Here is a 23332-nt window from a genome sequence, read left to right as displayed (position 1 = left end):
TCTCTACACAATGCGAAGCGGAGATCAAGACAGCGTCCCTTAAGGATATATAAACACTCCAAAACAACACAGATTACTCAACATCTCCATGATCACGTCACTCGGGCGATGTCAAGAGGGAGAAAAAGAGCCTCACCAAATCGAAAGAAAGGAAGACTGCGAGTCATCACACTCAAGTGGCTCACGCATGTTTATTCTGGGATTTCTTCCCTCCAGAGGAAACCGTTACACAAAAAGTTTTTGATTCAGCATCTCTTTCAATACATGTACAGACTAATAAATAAAGCTCAATGCTGGAACATGTGAAAGCTGAAAGTGATGCGAGCGCAGGTAGGCGTGAAACATAACCCTAACGGTGTTCAGAACTAACTCACAAACAAACAAAAAGAAAAAGATGAGATCCTTCGTGAGGTGCTTACTGTCGTTTCCTGGACCGTAAAACGAACACCGGGACTAGAGTTGTTAAACAAACCTTTTGATATATTGCTAAAAAAGTCTTAAGAATTTAGTCCATAAAAATGTAAACACCTTGTCGTCTTGTAATAGGCTAATCCAAATAAAAGTTATTTGCATGATGATGCATGACAGTTCTCCAGCTTGCTCGAAGGGGCTTCGCAACTAATCTTACACATCTGTGACGTTCATCTTCGAAAGCTCTTTCTTGCAAGACACCGACTGTAAAATGCAGCCATAGCAAGTGCAGTGAATGACCTGGAAATGCTACTAGGTAGAACGTGGGACTGTTTTAACGTTTCGAATTACGAAACGCTCCTGAAAACAAGAAGAAGAAGAAGAAAAAAAAAAACACTTACTACAAGGATAACCAATGACTAACCACATAATAAAGCCATGCGACCTTGAAACTAATGGAAGGTCGTTGAAAATGAGATGAATCCCCTTGCAATGCATTCGGTAAAAGCAATGCTTAGCAGAACAGAGGTCCATTCAAGAGCTGATGTCAGAAATCTCAACCCTGATACTACACTGCGAATGAGGACTAAGTAAATTGCAGGGTCATAGAAAGAAAAAACAAAAAACTATTTAAACTGTAGTTGTGAGAAAGAGGTGACATGAGAGCAGCTTTGACATTTACTCTCTCTGGGTAAAGGTCTGGGTGTTAAGTGATCTTACACTCATACAGACTCATACGCATGTACTAATCAGCCACACAGTATAAAGTCTTGCACCACAGAGGTGTTAAATTCGCAAATCTAATTGGTCAGACACCAACGATCTTTGCTATTCGCTTGCAAGCATTCATTTCTTCGTAATGTTCATAAAGATGTGAGAGGGAACGAGCATAACTGTTTATATAGCAGATCCTACAGTAGATAAACAAATCTAACAGGTTATCTATAACAGTAGATAAACAAATAATCGATGCTGGATCTTAAATAAACAAAAGCTTTTTGGAAGGAGTCTCCGGTGTCAGTATTTTGGAACAGTGGCGTTTACATGCACATCAAATTCTGTTTAAAGTCTATACTCGGGTTGCAGCCGTATTCCGCAAACGATGATTATATGTGTACAGGCATCGGAGTATTCCTTTATACGTGGTTGTTGCAAGTGCGCCTGATGTCCCATTTTTAAATAGATAGCCTACAGCTAAGCATCTGTTAGCAGACACAATTCCTTGCGGACTGAGCATGTGCATATATCTCCTTTCAGTGGATTTTCTGAATAAGGTGATTAAAACTGTCATTGATGTTTGAAGTGCAAAATTTGACTGAAAATAGGTATTTTATATACGGGTTATTACATCTGAAATTCTGGCTGGAACGATCTGATCTTCCACCCAATCAGAATCAAGTATTCAGACAGACCATGGTATGGCTGTATGTTACGACTTTGTATTTATTTATTTATGTATTATTAGTTTTTCCTGTTCTTTTCACTTTTAAAGTGCACCTATTGTGGTTTTTCAAATATTACCCATCATGTAGTGTGTTATAGAGCTGTTTGTGAATGTAAAAACATCTGCAAAGTTTCAAAAATCGAAGTGCACAGAGTTATTCACTCCCAAAAGAAGGAAGTGATTCTGAACAGCTGAAACGAGTCGTTAGTGATTCCAGACTTTACTTCCTGTACTAACCTACGTAGGTTTGTAACAAAAAGCCCCGCCTCTGGTCTTCATCGGCTGCTCGCGAACAGACGGAGCTGAAACTCGTTACGGTGGTGGGCGTTTCCTTTTTGAAACACGCTGACAGCGGTAGACCAATCACAACAGACTGGGACATCTGACCAATCAGAGCAGAGTATGCTCTCTGAAAGGAGGAGTTTAGAATGAATCCTTTAGAACGAATCATTGAATGAGTCGTTTTGACACCGAGGGGGAAAAAGTAACGCTGCGATTTAAATTATGAGCACATTAAAGTGTTTTTTGACCTTGTAGGCATGTAAATCTATTGTATGAGACCTTTAAAACAAAATTAGGCACGTTTCAAAACCATAATAGGTGCGATTTAAACAATATATTTTTAATAATAAAATCATTCAAAATCCAGCAGCCCTATATTTCATGATTCATATCATGTATTATAGAAAGATCTTCAAGCTTCATGAAATATTTTGCTCAAATCCCATTTAACATTTTGAAGAAATAAAAGCTAAGAATGTATTTAAGTGTTTGAGATGATAAAAAGATAAAGAGCGGTAACATTATACCACTTCATGTTGATATTATCTTGCAGCCCTTATACACATATTTGTATTAAAAGAAAACAAACAAACAAAGAAAAACCTTATAAATATTAGAAAGAGATGCAACGATACTAAATTTCTCAGCCGATACCGATAACCAACACCGATAGTTCTGCCTTTTATGTCTTCTTATAAATTAATAATGATTAGTTCCACAATTCTGAAAGAAATGCATATAAAAACTTTATTCTCTCCATTTCATCAAGCTGTTTCACAGTAACTGGTCTGACAAACAGAAAACACATTACTCTAATTGACATTCACTCACCACAAACACAAGCATTTATAATTCATCACTGAACATCAAACTGGTAATATATAATATCACGTTTTTATATATGAACATTAACTGGATATGAAATATACTACTCTACAAATATATGTTTCTGTGCAATATGTACTTTTTTGTCAACTCATCTTCATTTAAATCTTTCAGCGGTGTACTGGCCCTTTAATTCAGCGCGAGCAACATGGCGAAATTTTTTTTTTTTAAATTTGGACTCGACGCCGAAACTCTCACTTCACTGCTGCGGTGTCCGGCGTAAAATTTCAGCTGTGCAGAGATTACAAACTGCAGTTTTGTCATCATTCCAGACAAGAGACACGCAGCACGAAATCGATGTGTTTTCCCGCCCTGTCTTGATTGACAGGATATAGTCAGCCCTGATCATCGGACGTTTCTAAACTAATCGGCCGATGGGCGCCAGCATGAAAAATTGCCTTTATCGGCTGATACCTATTATTGGCCGATACATCGGTGCGTCTCTAATACATACATAAAAAAAAAATGAATAAATACTCACTCAAAAATAAAGAAGAGTCCACTTGTGACAAGGATGAGAACAAGAGTAAGGCAGAAGACGCCAGTCTGTCTTGCCATCATAATCCTGCCATCACAGTAGAATTTATTCCTCCCAGGGAAAACCTGCCACTTCTTCTTCACAGTCTTCCTCTTGTGCGGAGACTCCATTGGCGTCGAGCTGCGAGTGCTGATCTGATTGTATTCACGCTCTCGTGTGTGCTCAGCTTCCCAGAGCTTCATGTGCTGTGCAGCAAGCCTGCAATCCTGAGCAGAGAAAAGGTGATGCTATTATTACAGGGATGAGAACTATAATTCTTCTGGTTGGAACATACCGACTACAAGTGCTCATTAAGTATTTCAAAGTATGTGAGCAGACCAAACTAAGTATTTGGAAACATACAGTAGCAGAAACTGGCTGTATTTCTAGTTTTCTAGACATGAACTATGAGGGCTTCAGTAGCAGATCCTCTTTTCAAGTTTATCCAAATCACATGAATGTATAGAAATACATATGAGAATACATCTCATCAGATCAAATAACAGCTACAGGGCTAGAGACATTAGCTCAGAAAAGAAAGTTTTCCTACAGGTTATTTGTTTTTTTGTTCTATGTGGTCTGAGGTGCTGTGACTCTGACTCTTTCGGCTCATGCTAAATTGAGCAGAAGCGTTCAGTTTTTAATTGTAGCGTCCGTTCTCTAACTGAACTAAATCATTTTTATTACTATAAAAAAGCTAAACAACAGTGGGGGCGGTGCTGCGGTGATGTGAAGTGATGTAATCGGTGTGCTGCCCGAACACCGTGTAACACCAGGAACACAGACTATCATAGCAAGTCTATTGTGGATGCCTATGAGTCTGGCAAGAGATTTAAAAAGATCTCCAAATTATTTGAAATACACCATTCCATTGTAAGGAAAAATCAACTACAAATGGCGCAGATTTCAAACGACTGCCAATTTGTCCAGAACTGGCCGTCCAAGCAAATTCAGCCCAAAAGCAGACCGTGTGATGCAAAAGTCTCCAAGAACCATAAAATTTCACCAGAGGATGTACTAATAAGTCTTGTAACTGTTGGTGTCAAAGTGCATGCTTCTACAATCAGAAAGAGAGTGCGCAAATTTGACCAGCATGGGAGGAGTGCCAGGAAAAAGTCTTTGAAAGACTACAGTTTGTCAATGTGCATATAGGCAAAAACCAGGCCTTTTGGAATAATGTGCTCTGGACAGACGAATAAAAGAAAGTTGTTTGGCCACAGTAACAGCAAACATAATTGGCACAGACAAAACACAGCTTTTCAGGAGAAGCACCTCATACCAACTGTGAAGCACGGTGGTGGAAATGTTATAGTTTGGGGTTACTTCGTTGCATCAAGGACCGGACAGCTCACATTCATTGATTCAACTATGAATTCTGCATCCTATCAAAGAGTGCTTGAAGATAATGAGGCCATCTATCTGAAAGTTGAACCGAAACTAGGCCTTTCATCAGTATAATGATCTAAGCACATTAGCAAATCCACCAAGGAAAAAGAAGAAATGGAGATTTATGAAATGGCCTAGTCAAACCCGGATTTGAATCCCACTGAAACATTGGGGGGGGGGGGGGGGGGGGGGGGGGGGGTTTGAAACAGGCAGAACATGCAAGAAAACCCTCAAACATCTTGCAACTGAAAGAATATCGCATGGAACAGTGGTCAAAAATTCCAGTGACTGGTGGACAATTGTGCAAAACGCCCACAAGAAGTCATTTCTGCTAAAGGGGGCAATACTAGCTTCTGAGGTCAAGGGTGTACTTACTTTTTCCACAGAAGAATATCACATCTATTGATATTTCTGTTGAATATATGATTGAAAAAGCTATTTTTCCTTGTGGTTTTGCTCAAGTATATCACCTTCATTATTAGGTACTGTTTCAAATATGATCCAATGTTTGCTCGTCCAAATGTCAAAAAAGCCAACAAAGTCCATGGGGTGTACTTATTTTTTCACAAGACTGTACAACATTTTTTTATATGTTTATTTTAAATACATTCCTTAAACAGAACTTTATAGTTCACAATCAAAACATTCTATAAATTACTCAAATCCATTATAATCAGATTTTTGCTATCTCTGGTGTTCTGGCTACCAGGTGTTTTTTTTTTTTTTTTTTTAAATGCAGCTTTTGCTGACACTTTTTTTAACCACACACCATTTCTGCTGTTCAAGCAACAAAAATGCCATACACGCAGCAACCACATCACCTACCTTTGTAGTTTTGCTCACACGTAATGTACTACACACATACATGCTGTGATATGAAATATAATCTACACCGATGTCACTTTACACCTGCCATAAAGGTGCACTTTGTTAGTGTATGGTCACTGCCAGTAGTCCATGTGCTTTGCACAATTCGCCACCACAACATTTTCCTATAACAGCATGTCTGGGACTGTTTTAATTACAACAATTACACAGTTTTCTTTGTGTGAAAAACATCCTGTAATTCTGATCTATTTATTGTCCTAGTTAACATTGTAGAATGTCTGTAAAATAAATCCCTGCTATTCCATACATCCCAGTTATAAACTGTCTCGAACAGGAAATTAAAATTGTACTGAAGCATTTTTCTTCCTGTTTCTGTTCTATTTCTGTTCTTTGGAGACTGGTGGATATCCTTCTCAGAGGAATGTGGGAGTGTGGAGAACGGTGGACAGTGGGCAATGAGAGCAGGAAAAAAAGTTCAGAACTCCACGCAAATAAGAAGTGAATACGCCAGCCAGCAGTCAGTCAGATTGTCGAACGTAGAACGATTCTTATCGGGCCGTAAAAAAAAAACAAAAAAATGAAATGAAACGTGTAGAATGAAGCCAAGTTCTGGCAAATCTGAATGCACCAACAAGATAGGCGTGTATGATACAGTGGCAAGAAAAACTACAGACATAACTGCTGCGTCTGATACACTCAAAGCAGAGGGGCACACACACACACACACACTATAGTGATACTGCCATGTTAGACTCACTGCTGTGTTGATGGTCAGTGATGGTTTGTTTTCCTTCATTGATGGTTTGTTTTCAGTGTCAGTTTCAGTCTTGAGAATTTGCCGTTAGATTTGGTGACCTTTTAGGCCTCTTTAGCTAATTTAGTTTTAAAAACAGAGCCTAGTGACAAATGTTGTGACTTTTTGAGCAGATGTTAGTGACTGTTCTGGACTCGAAACAGGTCTACAGCGCACATCACGCTTGCCGATAAAGGAGTTGAGAGAGCAAGTTCGCACGACCACCTGACCACCGTTGTTTCCCAATGACCAATCATTGACCACCGTTGTTTCCCAACGACCAATCATTGACCACCGTTGTTTCCCAACGACCAGTCATTGACCACCGTTGTTTCCCAATGACCAATCACTGACCACCGTTGTTTCCCAATGACCAATCACTGACCACCGTTGTTTCCCAATGACCAATCACTGACCACCGTTGTTCCCAACAACCAATCACCGATCACCATTGTTTCCCCAACGACCAATCACTGTTTACCCAATCCTTGCAGTTCTTCATTTTAAACCCCAAAGTAATAAAAGTGAATAACCGTTACTTTCATGTCTACTCACTGTGTCTATTTACATTCTTGATAGAAAGTGTAGTATTTTGTAAACACGTACAAGTTTCTCGCGTGGCACCACAAACAAAGATGACTTCTTTCTATGAGACATACATTCTTTAAGGATCTGATCTGTTATTTTCCTACTGTGATATTGATATTCCAATAATCGTGAGGAATGAATTAACATGCAGATTAATATTTAGCATCTTTGCAAGGACGCTTTAGCCACTTCCTCTGGAAAGAGAGCAACACTGCGCAGTGCTTCACCGCAGGATGATGGAAGCTGGAGATTTTCAGATGATTCTCTCTCAAGGTGTTTAAAAATCTACTAACAAACCCTACTGCACCTGATAGTCATACCAACACCACAAACCAAGCATGTTAGACAGATTACTGTAAATATACACATACAAACACCCTATATTTCAGGATTAGCTCACAAAAGTCGAAAGAAAGTAAATAATATCCAGTAGCTGATCAACTCTTATCACTCAGACTAGTGAGAGTTTCTCTCATGAGCTTTAGACCATTAAACTGAACACACTATCTCAGTATTTTTAACAGAAAAAGCTTAAGTTTGCATGGTTTGTCCTTTTGTAAAGACAAACACAAACAGATCTCTCATAATTCAAAATAAAGACCGAGAGAGAGAGAGAGAGAGAGAGAGAGAGAGAGAGAGAGAGAGAGAGAGAGAGAGAGCAACTAAAAATGAAAGAAAGAAAAAAAAAAACAGCTAGCTGAAATAAGTTTACAGAGTTTAATGCTAACCTTCTCAGGGAATGGATTTAACCAACCAGCTTTAAAACAATTAGTCAGCTCGTAGCTGGACTTAATTTTGTATAGCGTGACTTGGAACATGTTTTTAGTGTTTTATAGTGAGAGAATAAACTGAATAAACGTATTAGCTCGTTTATAATGTGTTTCGGGCGACACAAAGTTAGCTAGGTGGAGAGCTAGTAGCTATAGCTAAAACGCAGCCTTCTTGGAAGTAGTCTCCAACGCTAGAGACATCACGTAAGTGTAGACTTTAACATTCAGAAATACTGATACTGTTGATGTTAACAGTGTGTTGAGAGTTAACAGTTGGTTTAGATTGGTAGTTAGTGAGCGGACTGCATTTTGTGGCTGCTGAAAATAAGTTAGCGACTTAATCCGCCCTAACAGTCATTAATGTTACTGCAGTGCATTAGTGTTAAAGGGGAGCACTTTTCAGCTGCTCTCACACACATCGGTTGACACTTCTACTCCAAACAAAACACATCCTGTAAGCAAAAAAACATCTCTTTATAAATGGACTAGATACAAAACTCACCGTAAAGAAGACGCTTACTTGTGGCTCTGCTTGTGTTATCCGGGTTTATTCCGAACAGCAGCTGCCAAAACTAAACGAACCATCTTTTATTTCTTTTTGTTCTTAAAAAAAATATATATATACATATATTTAGATCCACTGAAGTTTACAGCATTAAATGTTCACTTCATAAGGTGTGGATGTGTGCAAGCTGTGGTGTGAGATCCTCGGAGTGTGTGTGCGTCTCTCTTTCTTTCTCTTTCACTCACACTCTCACACACACACACACACACACACACACACACACACACACACACACACACACACACACACACACACACACACACACACACACACACACACACACACACACACACACAGAGAGACAGACAGAGAGACAGACAGAGAGAGAGATCACACGGTGACTGTAGGAGTGCACTGCAGCCCCGGCTTCGCCATCTCATATCCTACACCAGTGAGAAATCACTGAAGAACCTGGGAATTAATTCAGTCTGTAAGATCCTCACAGCCGCGAATGTCCTGTGTGAGAAGCAAGAAACACCAGATGAATGCGGATTAATGGGAGAAAAAGACAGAAACTCCAGTCTCTCCAGCTCCTCTGTGTGCACGCCTCTGCCGCTTAGAGAAACTAATAAACAACCTCCAGCAACTTGAAGGGAGATGATGTGAGAATGTGAGCGCAGAGGATTGTGGGTAATGTAGGCAATGCGAATAAACCACAATACTACTACTACCACTACTACTACTACTACCACTACCACTACTACTATCACTACTACTACCACCACTACTACCATCACCACCACCACTGCTACTACTACCACTACTACCACCACTACTACCATCACCACCACCACTGCTACTACTACTACTACTACTACTACCACTATAACTACTACTACCACTACTACTACCATCACCACCACCACTGCTACTACTACTACTACCACTACTACCACTATAACTACTACTACCACTATAACTACTACTACCACTACTACCACCACCACCACCACTACTGTTACTACTACTACTACGACTACTACTACTACCACCACTACCACTACTACTATCACTACTACTACCACCACTACTACCATCACCACCACCACTGCTACTACTACTACCACCACTACTACCATCACCACCACCACTGCTACTACTACTACTACCACTATAACTACTACTACCACTACTACTACCATCACCACCACCACTGCTACTACTACTACTACCACTACTACCACTATAACTACTACTACCACTATAACTACTACTACCACTACTACCACCACCACCACCACTACTGTTACTACTACTACTACGACTACTACTACTACCACCACTACCACTACTACTATCACTACTACTACCACCACTACTACCATCACCACCACCACTGCTACTACTACTACCACCACTACTACCATCACCACCACCACTGCTACTACTACTACTACTACCACTACTACTACTACTACCACCACTACTACTACTACCACTACTACTACTACTACCACCACTACTACCATCACCACCACCACTGCTACTACTACTACCACTATAACTACTACCACCACCACCACTACTGTTACTACTACTACCACTTCTACCACCACTACTACCACTGCTACTACTACTATTACTACTACTACCACCACTACTACCACCACCACCACCACTACTGCTACTACTACTACCACTATTACCACCGCTACTACCACTACTGCTACCACCACTACTACTACTACCACTATAACTACTACTACCACTTCTACCACCACTACTAACACTACTACTATCACTACTACTACCACCACTACTACCATCACCACCACCACTACTGCTACTACTACTACCACTATTACCACCGCTACTACCACTACTACTACTACCACCACTACCACTACTACTATCACTACTACTACCATCACCACCACTACTGCTACTACTACTACCACCACTACTACCATCACCACCACCACTGCTACTACTACTACCACCACTACTACCATCACCACCACTACCTGCTACTACTACTACCACCACTACTACCATCACCACCACTACTGCTACTACTACTACCACTATTACCACCGCTACTACCACTACTACTACTACCACCACTACCACTACTACTATCATTACTACTACCACCACTACTACCATCACCACCACTACTGCTACTACCATTATTACCACCGCTACTACCACTACTACTACTACCACCACTACCACTATCACTACTACTACCACCACTACTACCATCACCACCACTACTGCTACTACTACTACTACTACCACCACTTCTACCATCACCATCACCACCACTACTACCACTGCTTCTACCACTACTACCACTGCCACTAATACTACTACTACTACCATCACCAACACCACCACCACTTCTGCTACTACTACTACCACTATTACCACCGCTACTACCACTACTGCTACCACCACTACTACTACTACCACTATAACTACTACTACCACTTCTACCACCACTACTAACACTACTACTATCACTACTACTACCACCACTACTACCATCACCACCACCACTGCTACTACTACTACTACCACTATTACCACCGCTACTACCACTACTACTACTACCACCACTACCACTACTACTATCACTACTACTACCACCACTACTACCATCACCACCACTACTGCTACTACTACTACCACTATTACCACCGCTACTACTACTACTACTACTACCACCACTACCACTACTACTATCACTACTACTACCACCACTACCTCCATCACCACCACCACTGCTACTACTACTACCACCACTACTACCATCACCACCACCACTGCTACTACTACTACTACCACCACTACTACCATCACCACCACTACTGCTACTACTACTACCACCACTACTACCAATCACCACCACTACTGCTACTACTACTACCACTATTACCACCGCTACTACCACTACTACTACTACCACCACTACCACTACTACTACTACCACCACTACTACCATCACCACCACTACTGCTACTACTACTACCATTATTACCACCGCTACTACCACTACTACTACTACCACCACTACCACTACTACTACCATCACCACCACTACTGCTACTACTACTACCACTATTACCACCGCTACTACTACTACTACTACTACCACCACTACCACTACTACTATCACTACTACTACCACCACTACCTCCATCACCACCACCACTGCTACTACTACTACCACCACTACTACCATCACCACCACCACTGCTACTACTACTACTACCACCACTACTACCATCACCACCACTACTGCTACTACTACTACCACCACTACTACCAATCACCACCACTACTGCTACTACTACTACCACTATTACCACCGCTACTACCACTACTACTACTACCACCACTACCACTACTACTACTACCACCACTACTACCATCACCACCACTACTGCTACTACTACTACCATTATTACCACCGCTACTACCACTACTACCACCACTACCACTACTACTACCATCACCACCACTACTGCTACTACTACTACTACTACCACCACTTCTACCATCACCATCACCACCACTACTACCACTGCTTCTACCACTACTACCACTGCCACTAATACTACTACTACTACCATCACCAACACCACCACCACTTCTGCTACTACTACTACCACTACCACCACAACTGCCACTACTACTACCACCACTACTACGACTACTACTACCGCTACCACTACTACCACCACTACTACTACCACTACTACGACTACTACTACCACTACTACTACCACTACCACTACTACTTATGTTATGTCTAGTGGATACCAATATATAATATTGTATTAATTTACCACCATCCATTTATTTAAAATGCATATAAAAATGTAACAAACTAAAATATTAATAATAATAATAATAATAATAATAATAGTAGAACAGTATAGTAAGAATAATTTCACACACACAAACACACATATTATATATATATATATATATATATATATATATATATATATATATATATATATATATATGAAATTATTACTATTTACTGTTCTACATTGCTATAAAATGCTTTAGAATGAAACTTTAATTCTATCTTAAAGTATGTTTATGATCTAGTAATAACTAGGGCTCATAAATATTGAGTTTTATTATTTATTTATTTTTTACTCTAAGTATTATTAGAGATAATTCTCATCTTTTACCCAAAGTCTGGATCTATTCAGTGTATAGTTTAGTTTTACACTTGCTATGTTAAATAAAGCGGCAATAAGCGAAGCTACTACTTTGATAAAAGAAGCTGGACGCGGGGGATTGTGGGTAATGTAGGCTGAGTACAAGCTGGGCGGGGATTATGGGTAATGTGGTACAGAGCATATGCCCGATGTTATGCTCCTCTCCCTTGCTAGTGATGTGCCAATCTCACATACGCTCGTGATTCGCTTTACATGAAAACACTTGGAAAATTAATGTAACACACTTATATGAGCTAATGAATATATATCTTTATCATGCCATTAATTAAGTCAGGTTATTCATGAGTATATGTGCTAGAGCAGGAAATGCTAACCTGTACTGCTGAGTAGTATAAAGTATACTGGTTCTATGAAAAAGTACTATAAACAAACCCTGAAATATAATAAATAGACACAGTGTGTGTGTGTGTGTGTGTTCTGAAATTAATACAAGTGTGGTTTCTAATAGTTATTCACTAAATGCGTTATCCTTGGTCATGGTTCCTGGATCTAGATCCAGTATATCCTAGGAACACCCCCTCACTTTTCCAGGATCTCCAGTCTGATCCTGAGCTAGGGTAACTGTCTGTGCAGAATTTCACATGTCGTCTGCATGCGTTTCCTCTGGGTTCACTGGTTTCCTCCCACCTCCCAGAAACATGCATGTAGAAGGATTGGATACACTAAATTGCCCCATGCCTCAATGAGTGTAAGCGTATGTGCACGATGCCCTGATACGGACTGGCATCCTGTCCAGGGTGTATTCCCGTCTCGCACCCAGTGTTACCGGGACAGGCTCAGGATACACATGAACGGGATAAAGCGCTTACTGAAGATGAATGAATGACGAATGAATGAATAATTGACAGATTTTTGAATGCAGGTCTTGCTCAACATCATTTATTTTTGAACTACATGGTTTTAGATAACAAATAAGCCCATTTGGATCCCATAATAATAATAATAATAATAATAATAATAATAAAAAAACAGATCTTGCATTAGCTGTCTATTTTCATGTAATCTTAGCATGTGATAAGCTGACCGTGGCACTTCGACGTGTGATTACCAAAGTCTGATCAGAGGTCAGCTATTAAAGAGCGCATACAGAAAGGTTATACTGACAGAACACATTCACTACCCTCAATCCAAAACTGGACCTCATTTACAAAATACCAATAGTTATCATAGATGTAACAACAAGAACAATAATTTCATCTTTACAAACTACAATCACTTTGTAGTTACCACATTTCTGGAAAAAAAACAAAAAAACAAAACAAAACAAAAAAAACAAAACAAAATAAGTACAACATGGTCTATATACAGCAGTGTCTTGGGGTTCAAAATGGAAGTAAGGTAAAGCAAGTCCTAAATACATACTTCCATTGTTAAATATAGCAATTGATATAACACCAAGGAGGCAAATGAATATTTGCAGTCCAAGATGACTTTTTCTTTTTCTTCTTTTTTTTTTTCTTTCTTTCTTTTTTTTTTTTTTAAATAACTGATACAATACTGCCGCCTCATGGTGAAGCATGTTATTTGCATGATAGACATGGAAAAGAAATCACATCTCTCTTGCCTTCAGCAGGCAACTTGCACCATCCTATTGCACAATTCATTTTCCAGATGTGGATATAACAAAATGGGTATTTTATCATAGCAAATATCAAACAGAAGCTACTATCTACAGTATTCTCAGATCTTAAATAATTCTGCTTTTAAAAACGAATCCACAGATACGGATTATGTACACTTAGAAAATTTCCAAAAGTTTATAAAGAGAGAGAGGGGGGTGCTGGGAGGGTGGGGGTGATCATAAATCTTCTGAACCAAAAGTCAGACATTTGGTTATTCAAATAAAAATGAAATAGGCAAGAGACAAACAATTAAACGACAATATTAAATATCTGTATTAAAATCATTTTCTAAAATCCTCAAACGAAAGAGTTGGACACAGAAACTGTTCATATTGATTTATTTCATATATTCATATATAAAGCAACTTTGATTTTAAATATAAATATGAAAGTGCCTCATCCACGTGATTGGTATAATACAGTTTTAAAGGCGTTCCACCTTTTGTCATGACTTGCCGAGGTGAAAGAGTACTTCACAGATGATGGCCACCACATTTACATTAAGCACGGACGAGATGGCAATATCCAGCAGTCTGCTTTCATACAGTACAAACTCAGGCCTGTTCTCCTCCACCTTGGCCAGTTCCAGCAGCGCTTTGGCAGCTCGACACATCATGTTCACACTGGGTTGCTCCATGGGAGGATGACCCATGTGTAGCAGACTGTGTGGGTTTTGGTGATACTGAGTCATGGTAATTCCATCCTCTAGGAAACCTACGAGGTTGCCAACACTGTTTCTCTGAACGGCGATGCCACGCGCCGCTGAAGAATCCCCTCTAGCCAGGTTGGACAGCATAGCCACTGCCATCTCGCGGTAAACTTGTAGTTTGCGCTCTCCCACCTGACGCACCAGTGTGGCAAAGAACTTCTCCTGACGACTAAAGGGTGGTGTGGCCAGGATCAAGTCTACGTTGCCATCCTGAACGCTGAGCTTGCACAGACATTCGAGCACCAACCTTCTTGGGCTGAGCTGTGAATGTGGCCCTGCTGAAGGAAACGGGTCCTGGGCCTCAGCTGAAGGACACACCATCCAGTGGAGCAGGCCGTCAATGACGGGAAGGCATATACTCTCTGGGTAGATCGACAGGTCTAGCTGCCCTGCAATGTTGGCCAACGTGACCAAAGTGTTCTCCCTCAGTGCTGTCAGACAGTCCCACCACCACTCATCCCCGCTGCAGGGCTTGATTTCTTCCTCCTTAGGGTACTCTTCTTTGTCATAGCTAGGGACGGTTCTCTTCCTCTCTGGGTGCTCATGGTGCAACAGCAGCAATTGGCCAAGGATCAGAATCAGGCCTGGATGCTTGGACATCTCAGTATCGTTTCCAGGGAGGAACGACAGGCTGCGAATGATATTAGAGACACATATGCAGCGCTTGGTCAAAGAGTCCTGCCAGCTGGATTTTGTGCACAGTGGAGGTTCATCTGGACAGTGAGGTTCATCCTCCAGTAGAGTGATCCCTTTGTGGTTCTCAAAAAGGCGTAATGAATATGAGGAATTGCTCAAGGAGGTTGATGAGTTTTCTTCCTCAGAGAGAGCTCTCAATCTTGGGGACAGCACATCATCTATAGTTGCAACTTGGTTGTTATGCACCTCCTCTGATTTTAAAGCACAGCAGTGTTGTTTGCTCTGGACACTAATATTGGTGCACTCCTTTCGGCTCTCGAAATGTGTTAAGATGTAGCTTGTGGAGTCCCCACCACCTGCTTTCCAGTGAAGTAGTCCACTGTCGAACTTCTGCACATGACCAAGCTCATCAGAAATATCCATGATGAAGTCATCTTTTGGAACAATCTTGACAGGCAGCTTATCATACTTGCTGGCCTGTTTGGGTCTTGGTTCAGGCATTGTTGACGAATGGCCCTCAAGAGGCTCGGTAATATCCTCAGTTCTCTGTTCATCTTTCTCATCTCTCTCATTTTTCAATATCTCGTTCTTGTTCTGACGTTCCTGATTTAACTCTGAGTCATTCTCAGAAGATTTAGGCAGAGAGTCCGTGGAGTTTTTTTCTGGTTCTTGGCTAGACTCTGGCTCACAAAGGATGTCTGATTTGAGCGAGTCCTGCTCTCTTTCATCCTCAACTGGACCAAGCAGAGTCTTCTGGCCAAGAGTCCCCACCTCATATTCCTCCAAGATGCCAAAGATCTCAATCAAGCATCTTCTTAAATACTCAACGATGAGCTCTAGGAATCCAGGCAACTAAAAGAAAAAACAAAAGACAAAAGAAGATATTTTCACAAATCAAAATACCTCTAATCTAATGGTGTGGCACAAAGATTTACTAATCAATCTCAGTACTTGAGCCAGATTGAATGATGCTACAGTGCTGTCATCATAAAGAAGGATGTTGATTGTATCCAGAGCCCATGTGCTTTCTGCCAGAAGACCTGACTTGAGTGACATCATCACTCGCCAGGCTTCGGGGGTTCCTTTAAAAGAAATCAGTAAATGAATGCTTGTTGTACAACATATATTCAACCAATATTTCAAAAATACATCCTATGATTTATGAGCATTTTTATGTAGTGGTGAAATTATAGTGCAGTTTCTTACCAGTGTCTTTTGAGGTCATTTTGCGTCGAGGTTTCAGAAGAGGTTGGGTCCCTTCCACACACCCCATTGGATAATCTCTCCTCATGTTGGGTGGCATCTGACCCGGGACTCCACTCCCCGAGCCACTTGGCACTGGCATTCCCGGCTTGTGCATCTTCATAGACTGCATAAAGGCCATCTTGTTGGGTTGCATGTGTGCTTCAATAGAGCGCTGAAAAGACCCTGGGCTCGGTTCACAGGAGATGTGGTTAGAGGTCTGGTAGGAAGATGGAGGCCGTGAATTCATAAGAGCCATGGAGTTAGAGTGACCGGATATGTATGGCGTTTGGCGCTGATGCCCGGGCCACTGATTGTCTGCTCTGACTCCATCCATGTCATCTATGCGTCCCATTCCTGGGTATGGAGAGCTCTGGCTAGGCGTCCCGTGTCTGTTAGAGTAAGAATAGGCCATGTCTGTCCTTGAGGGCCACATGTGTGTTGGGCCGCCATCTGTGGGCACTGAATGTCCAGTACCCATCATGCTGTGCTGGACAGGATGATGCTGAGGCCCCTGGTTGGCGTTCTGTAGACGTTCCCGGCTATACGGATAAGGAAAGGGAGTCTGCATGGGTCGGCGCTCTGGATAATTTCCTCCATACTGACCATACATGTCTGTCTGTGGGCCTCCATACTGCATCCCATAAACCTCTCCTTCATGCCTCTTAGCAGGGGGGCTATACATTCCATCTAGGGGTCGCTTGTAACCCTGTGAGAATGACAAAAGATTTAGCATTTTTAGTCTTCAAAATAAACAGACCTTGTCAGTAATCAGTTATATGACAAATATACATTCAGCACACATGCTATTGTTATCATCTATTTTTAAAAATAGTCCAAATACCTTATTTTTCATTTTGAAGGAATGCAACTTGCTAGGTGGTGTGAGTTATCTGGCTATGCATGACTTTGATTAAATATTGTATAGGGTTAGGGTTATGCATGACTATATAATGGATTTGGGGGAAAAAAAACAAACTATTCATTTATGGAGAAGACTATGTTTGAACATGCCCCAACTAAGACTCTCACTTGTTGAGCGTACATCCCTGGAGGGTGGACGCCATATGGCATACCAGGATACTGCTGTCCATAGGCATCATGTCTGTACAGAAGAGATAGAACAGAATATGCAGCATTGCATTTATAACTACACTATATGGCCATTGTTTGTGGACACCTGACCATCTATGTTTTTTTAACATCCCATTTTAGATTTAGTCCCCCCCCTTTGGTGTTATAATTACCTCCACTTTTCTGGGAAGGATTTCTACTAGATTTTGGAGTGTGGCTGTGGGCATTTGTGCTCATTCAGCCACAAGAGCATTGGTGAGGTCAGACACTGATGTCGAGTGAGGAGGTCTGGGATGCAGACGGAGTTCCAGTTCATCCCAAAGGTGTTAAGTGTGGTTGAGATCAGGGCTCGGTGCAGGCCGCACAAATTCTTCCACTCCAACCTTGGCAAACTAATTCTGAATGCACCTCACATTATTCCCAGCGGCATTGTCATGATGAAACCTGTTTGGTCCTCTTAGTTCCAGTGAAGGGAAATTGTAAAGCTACAGCCTACATCCTATACAATTGTGTCCTTCCAACTTAATGGGAACAGTATAGGGAAGGCCCTCAGATGGTGTAATGCTCAGGTGTCCACAAACTATTGGCCATATAATGTATATGTATTGTTGTAGCTGGATAATCACATGAGAATACAAAAACTAGAAGTTTTACCTTTGTTGATTATGGTATCTGTTAGGAGAGTACATGCTACCATCATTGTTGGCATGACTCATGTTGCCTTGATTCCCATGGGGACCCATATTCCCATCCATCCCCATTAAATGGTCTGATCTGGAAGGGAAAGGACAAAATGAATGTATACTTACATATACAGTACAGTGAATATATTATTAGCATCGATTAGCATGCTTTAAAATCTAAAATTAAGGGATGAACCGAGGACAACTTTTAATTCTACTTTAAAACTGGGGGACAAAATGTCCTGTGATGACATATCAATTATAAAAACTCACATTTCTAGCTATTTAGAAAAGACCTACTTTCACACTAAAATGATTACAGTACCATAACCATGTGTGTTAGCTAGCTAATTTACAGATAAAAAAACGTTATAACATGACGGATGTCATTATAACTACGATACTCATCAATTTTGACATTACTAGCAGATAGCTTGGCAGTTTGAGCACGAGACTGAGAAACATGACAGTACATTTCAATGCTAACTGTGAGGACAGGGCGTTAAGCCCATTTAAAGCTTATTTTACACCAGATGAGGTGTAAGTACTGTAGTGCTGCCACTTTCGATATGATTCACTGTTACTAAATGTGGCCTTTTACATTAGATCAGTGCACATAAAGCATTTTCTTTCTTTCTAGAAACAATAAGGAATACAATATTTGTGCTATGTTGAGGCGTTCAGGCTCATAATCTAAACAACACTACCGTATCTCATTTGTAAGTCGCTTTGGATAAAAGCGTCTGCTAAATGAATAAATGTAAATGTAAATATAAATGTATTTGTATTGCAGTTGCCCTGCTACTATTTGTGTTGTAGTAGTTCTGTTACTGAGAATTGGAGTGAGTGTACATTACCTATACACCGTTAAAACATATTCAAAATAGTCCGAAGGTCCGTATGGCTATTTGCATGTTCTATTTACTAGCCCGGTGCAGGAAATGATAACTTCACGCTCTGTAAATCAAAAAAGGGCTTAAAAAGGCAACGCTGATTAACATGGGAGTATATTCAAAGTGGAGCCACTGTGGTATAGCATAAAATTCAAGACCATGTATCTTCAAATACTTTCTAATACGGTTTAAGCCGTTAAATTTGCAAGATGTAATTTAATACAAATTAAGACTTAAGGTTTTCAAAATTATGACCATGCCCACAATTAATATCTAGTTAAGCCTCTTAAGAGTCTCTTCCTGTAATGTCTAACAAGGTTGGATACACTTATAGAGGAATTTTGGACTTGAGATTTTGCCAATGCAAAAAATATTTCCATGCCAAGAAAACAGACAACAACTAGGCAACACTATAATTCATGGAATCTGAAAGCAATTTTGGAAAAAAAAAGAAAATACAGTTGCATTTATAAAAAATACTTTATACTTTAGGGGTGAAAAGAATTTTGTCACACACATTTTTGAGGAACGGTACTATTATTTAATAAAGCTTCTTGTGATAATTATTTCCAGTTAGAGGCAAAGTAAGTAGTTTATTCCGATTTTTTTGAATATGAGTGAAGGGTGCCAATAATTCTGGAGTGGACTCTATGTACATACTGACATCACGTATTTCTCATTGAATGAGGAAATGGTTAACAAAGTAATGGTTTAGAATGATTCAAGGCTTCAGTGTTGTGTTAGTGTACAATTTTGGGCCGTGTCTCACCTCCGGTCATATCCTGGTCCGTAATGGTACTGAGAACGCTGACCCATACCCAGTCCTGCCATGGGGCCACTCGAGGGACTCCTGCCATAGATATCCTGCATGCCAGCAGGGGTCATCTGAGCTGGCATGCATGGCTCTCCACCTACCGCTGAGGAGAGATACGAGGTAGTGAGTAAATTCTGACCACAAGGTGGCGGCATGATCCTGAATATAATCACTTGGACTGGATATAAGATGTTGAACAGGTGGACAGAAGATCAGTGGAAAGGAGAAATAAAGAAAGAGGAACAGACTAATAAAGGGAAAGAAGTTCATACAAAGGAAAGGATAAATAAAGCGAGATAGCTAGTCTAGTTTACTTAATGAGGTTTGATATAGGGAAATTGTTAGTGCTGCTCATAAATAGACCTAAATAAAACACTGACCTTTCCTCATTCCTGCAAAATGGTCCTTATTTTCATACTGCATCCTCATCATGGAGTCCATGGGGTTCATGGCTGATTGATAAGTGCCTCCAGAGCTCAGTATATTCCTTTTCTGGAACGCAGGATCGCTGCCGTCTGAGAATGGGTCTTGAATACTGACTGAATTGTTGCTGTTAAACAAAGGCACACAGAGGCATTATGCAAATTCAAATATGAATATGAAGCAAATATGAAGCATGAGTACACATTCACTCATACAGATTTAGGGGCAGGTACACAATCAATGTAAACATGCAAAAGGAAATCTCTTACAAATACAGCACAGTTATTAATAAATATAAATACAGAATCGGCTGTGACGTTCACCGCGGACGTCGCAAGCGGTTGCGTTTGCCTTTGCAGTCGTGTATAATACAAATGATTGTTTTTATTCATTAGTAACATGCATTTGTTAAGCAACTGTGACATGTTAGGAAAAATAAATCGACGGTAATAGATGTTCACTCAAGTGCGAAACAGATAAGATTAAATAAGCAGAACAGAGCCAGATTATATTGAAAAGACCAGTAAAAACACAAATTCAGAAACGTGTATATACGCTAGCAACATCTCACTGTTCTAAGTATATTCTAGAGTAAACAAAGGTGAAGGAGGTGCATAAATGAGGGATGAAAGAAGGTGGAGGTGTTCTATAGGTGGTGTTTTTCACCTGTTGCCTGGGATACTGATGTGCCCCTGCGGCGTGGTGGCTGGCGTGGGTGGTTTTAGCTCTCCGGGCATCTCAGGCATGGAGCTGCTGCCTGTCGACTGAGGGGTTTGAGGGCCCTGTAGAGAGCCAGAAGTGGCTGAGATGGGAGAGACAGCAGGAAGAGAGAAAATAAGATGCAGAGGGGAAAGAAAAGAAGGAGAAATATTTAGTTTTTAAAAAAAAGATTTATTTAGCACAGTCGAGTTCTTGATTCTGATTGGTCAGCAGCTCTGACAGTACTTCCGGCTGTAAGACAAATTCCAGGTTTATATTAATGAACTAATAGTAATACGTTATAATTTCTACAGTAACAACTAATTCACAGGGACTTGCATGGAGGATGCTCTATATTAACGGTTAAAAACGTGTGTAATTTGATATGATATGGTGATGTTTTCTGTGAAAGATGTCAAATTAGGATTATTTGTTTTCTGGCACAAGAACATCTTCAGGACAGAGAAGGATGCTTAGGATGCTTTCTGTTTTGTTTGGTTTTTTTTGTAACATGACATTAACTTAAAGAGAGAGAGAGAGAGAGAGAGAGAGACAGAGAGAGAGAGAGAGAGAGAGAGAGAGAGGAAAAAAAGAAAGATAAGGTATGTAGTAACAGGAACTAACTTGTTTCCCAGACATTCCACGACATTAAATGTAACTATAAAGAAATAGAAAGTTTGCTGTGCTTTTCTTTAAAAAAAAAAAAACTGTAATCATTGGCAATTTGCAAGTGGAGCAAAAATACTTCTTAATTTCTTCATAACTTAAGGATTATTAACTTCAGTTACTGGACACTTTGTTTATTGAGAGGTTACAGTAACTCTGCCTTGTGTTGGGCCACATCACACCACCATATCGTTGATCATTTGCATATAATAGCATGGCCCGATGTTTTATTCTTTACGTATTCACCTTTATTCCTTATTCAACGAATTCCTTGCTCAATTGGGATAAATTCACACATTTAAAATCTGTATCCCGTGTTTATATATTTCTGTAAAGCTGCTTTGAGACAATGACCGTTGTAAAAAAAAAAACGCTATACAAATAAAATTGAATTGAATTGAACTGAATTCATTTCTTTAGCACTACAACTACTACTAATAACATTATTAAAAAAAGACAAAACTGGAATGGAAAACATTAATCCACCTACAGTATGGTCAATAATATGGTCAATATTAGATAATGTTGTTGTTTTTTTTTTTTACTGTGGTGCCAAGTGACAAAAAAAGGCCAAAAGCAAAACTTAAGCGACAGTAACAAAGCGAACGATGAGACATTACACACTAAAATATCAACCAATACATCTACTAGCACGCATAACTCGGTTCTAACGAAATATTTAAAATAGCCCAGTGCTATAAGAATCATAAGAAAATCTAGTTTGAAGCTAACTCTGAGGTTTATTCTGTCTGGGTGGAAGGCTATTTTCCCCTGCTCGGTATGAACCTCGACTAAATCAAGCATAAGCAAATGTAGGCTGGTATAGACACTGGGCTTCTTTTCTATATATACACACTGTATAAAACAACAACGAGTGGACTACCTATATTGGAGTACTTCAATATGCAATAAAAGAGGGTAAATAGGGTACAATGGCAGAGTGACACACTGTTTTATGCAACAATGGAAAAAAAACAAGCAAGAAAAAAAAAAAGAGCAAGAGAGCTTCCTCTGTGGGAATAACTTGCCAGAGTGTGTGAAACTTGGACTTGTCAGCCTCTAGAAGATCTCAAAAAAATTTTTTTTTACACTTCTCCAATTTTGCCAGGGTAAACTCAGCGAGGAGTTGCTTCGGAGGACACACAGTCAGCAGGGAGAGAAAAAAGCGTCTTCTGTACTAGACAGGTGTGTAAAAATGTA

General features: G+C 40.2%; 2 protein-coding genes across 4 annotated transcripts in view; both read right to left on the bottom strand.

The window, feature by feature from the left end:
* LOC108269988 (zinc finger DHHC-type palmitoyltransferase 14) overlaps positions 1-9042 on the bottom strand; it is a 54890-nt gene extending 45848 nt beyond the window's left edge. For 2 of the 3 annotated variants that reach the window (XM_017476202.2, XM_017476204.2), the window contains exons 1-2: positions 8407-9042; positions 3504-3766 (exon numbers count right to left, since the gene is read on the bottom strand). In XM_017476202.2, coding sequence (XP_017331691.1) covers positions 3504-3742 — 239 coding nt within the window. In that variant the 5' untranslated portion in view covers positions 3743-3766; positions 8407-9042. The remainder of the gene's footprint in view (positions 1-3503; positions 3767-8406) is intronic. The other variant, XM_017476203.2, reaches the window with a different exon arrangement.
* Positions 9043-13534: 4492 nt separating this feature from the next.
* The window catches only part of LOC108269987 (AT-rich interactive domain-containing protein 1B), a 223742-nt gene continuing 213944 nt past the window's right edge, over positions 13535-23332 (bottom strand). The window contains exons 14-21 of the mRNA XM_017476201.3: positions 21434-21569; positions 20725-20894; positions 20300-20447; positions 18609-18728; positions 17913-17985; positions 16845-17589; positions 16590-16720; positions 13535-16490 (exon numbers count right to left, since the gene is read on the bottom strand). Coding sequence (XP_017331690.1) covers positions 14739-16490; positions 16590-16720; positions 16845-17589; positions 17913-17985; positions 18609-18728; positions 20300-20447; positions 20725-20894; positions 21434-21569 — 3275 coding nt within the window. The 3' untranslated portion in view covers positions 13535-14738. The remainder of the gene's footprint in view (positions 16491-16589; positions 16721-16844; positions 17590-17912; positions 17986-18608; positions 18729-20299; positions 20448-20724; positions 20895-21433; positions 21570-23332) is intronic.

This window comes from Ictalurus punctatus, chromosome 9 (assembly GCF_001660625.3).
Source record: "Ictalurus punctatus breed USDA103 chromosome 9, Coco_2.0, whole genome shotgun sequence".
Lineage (NCBI taxonomy): Eukaryota > Metazoa > Chordata > Actinopteri > Siluriformes > Ictaluridae > Ictalurus > Ictalurus punctatus.
The sequence above is the reverse complement of the archived record's forward strand: the minus strand, read 5'-3'. Positions and strand labels throughout refer to the sequence as shown.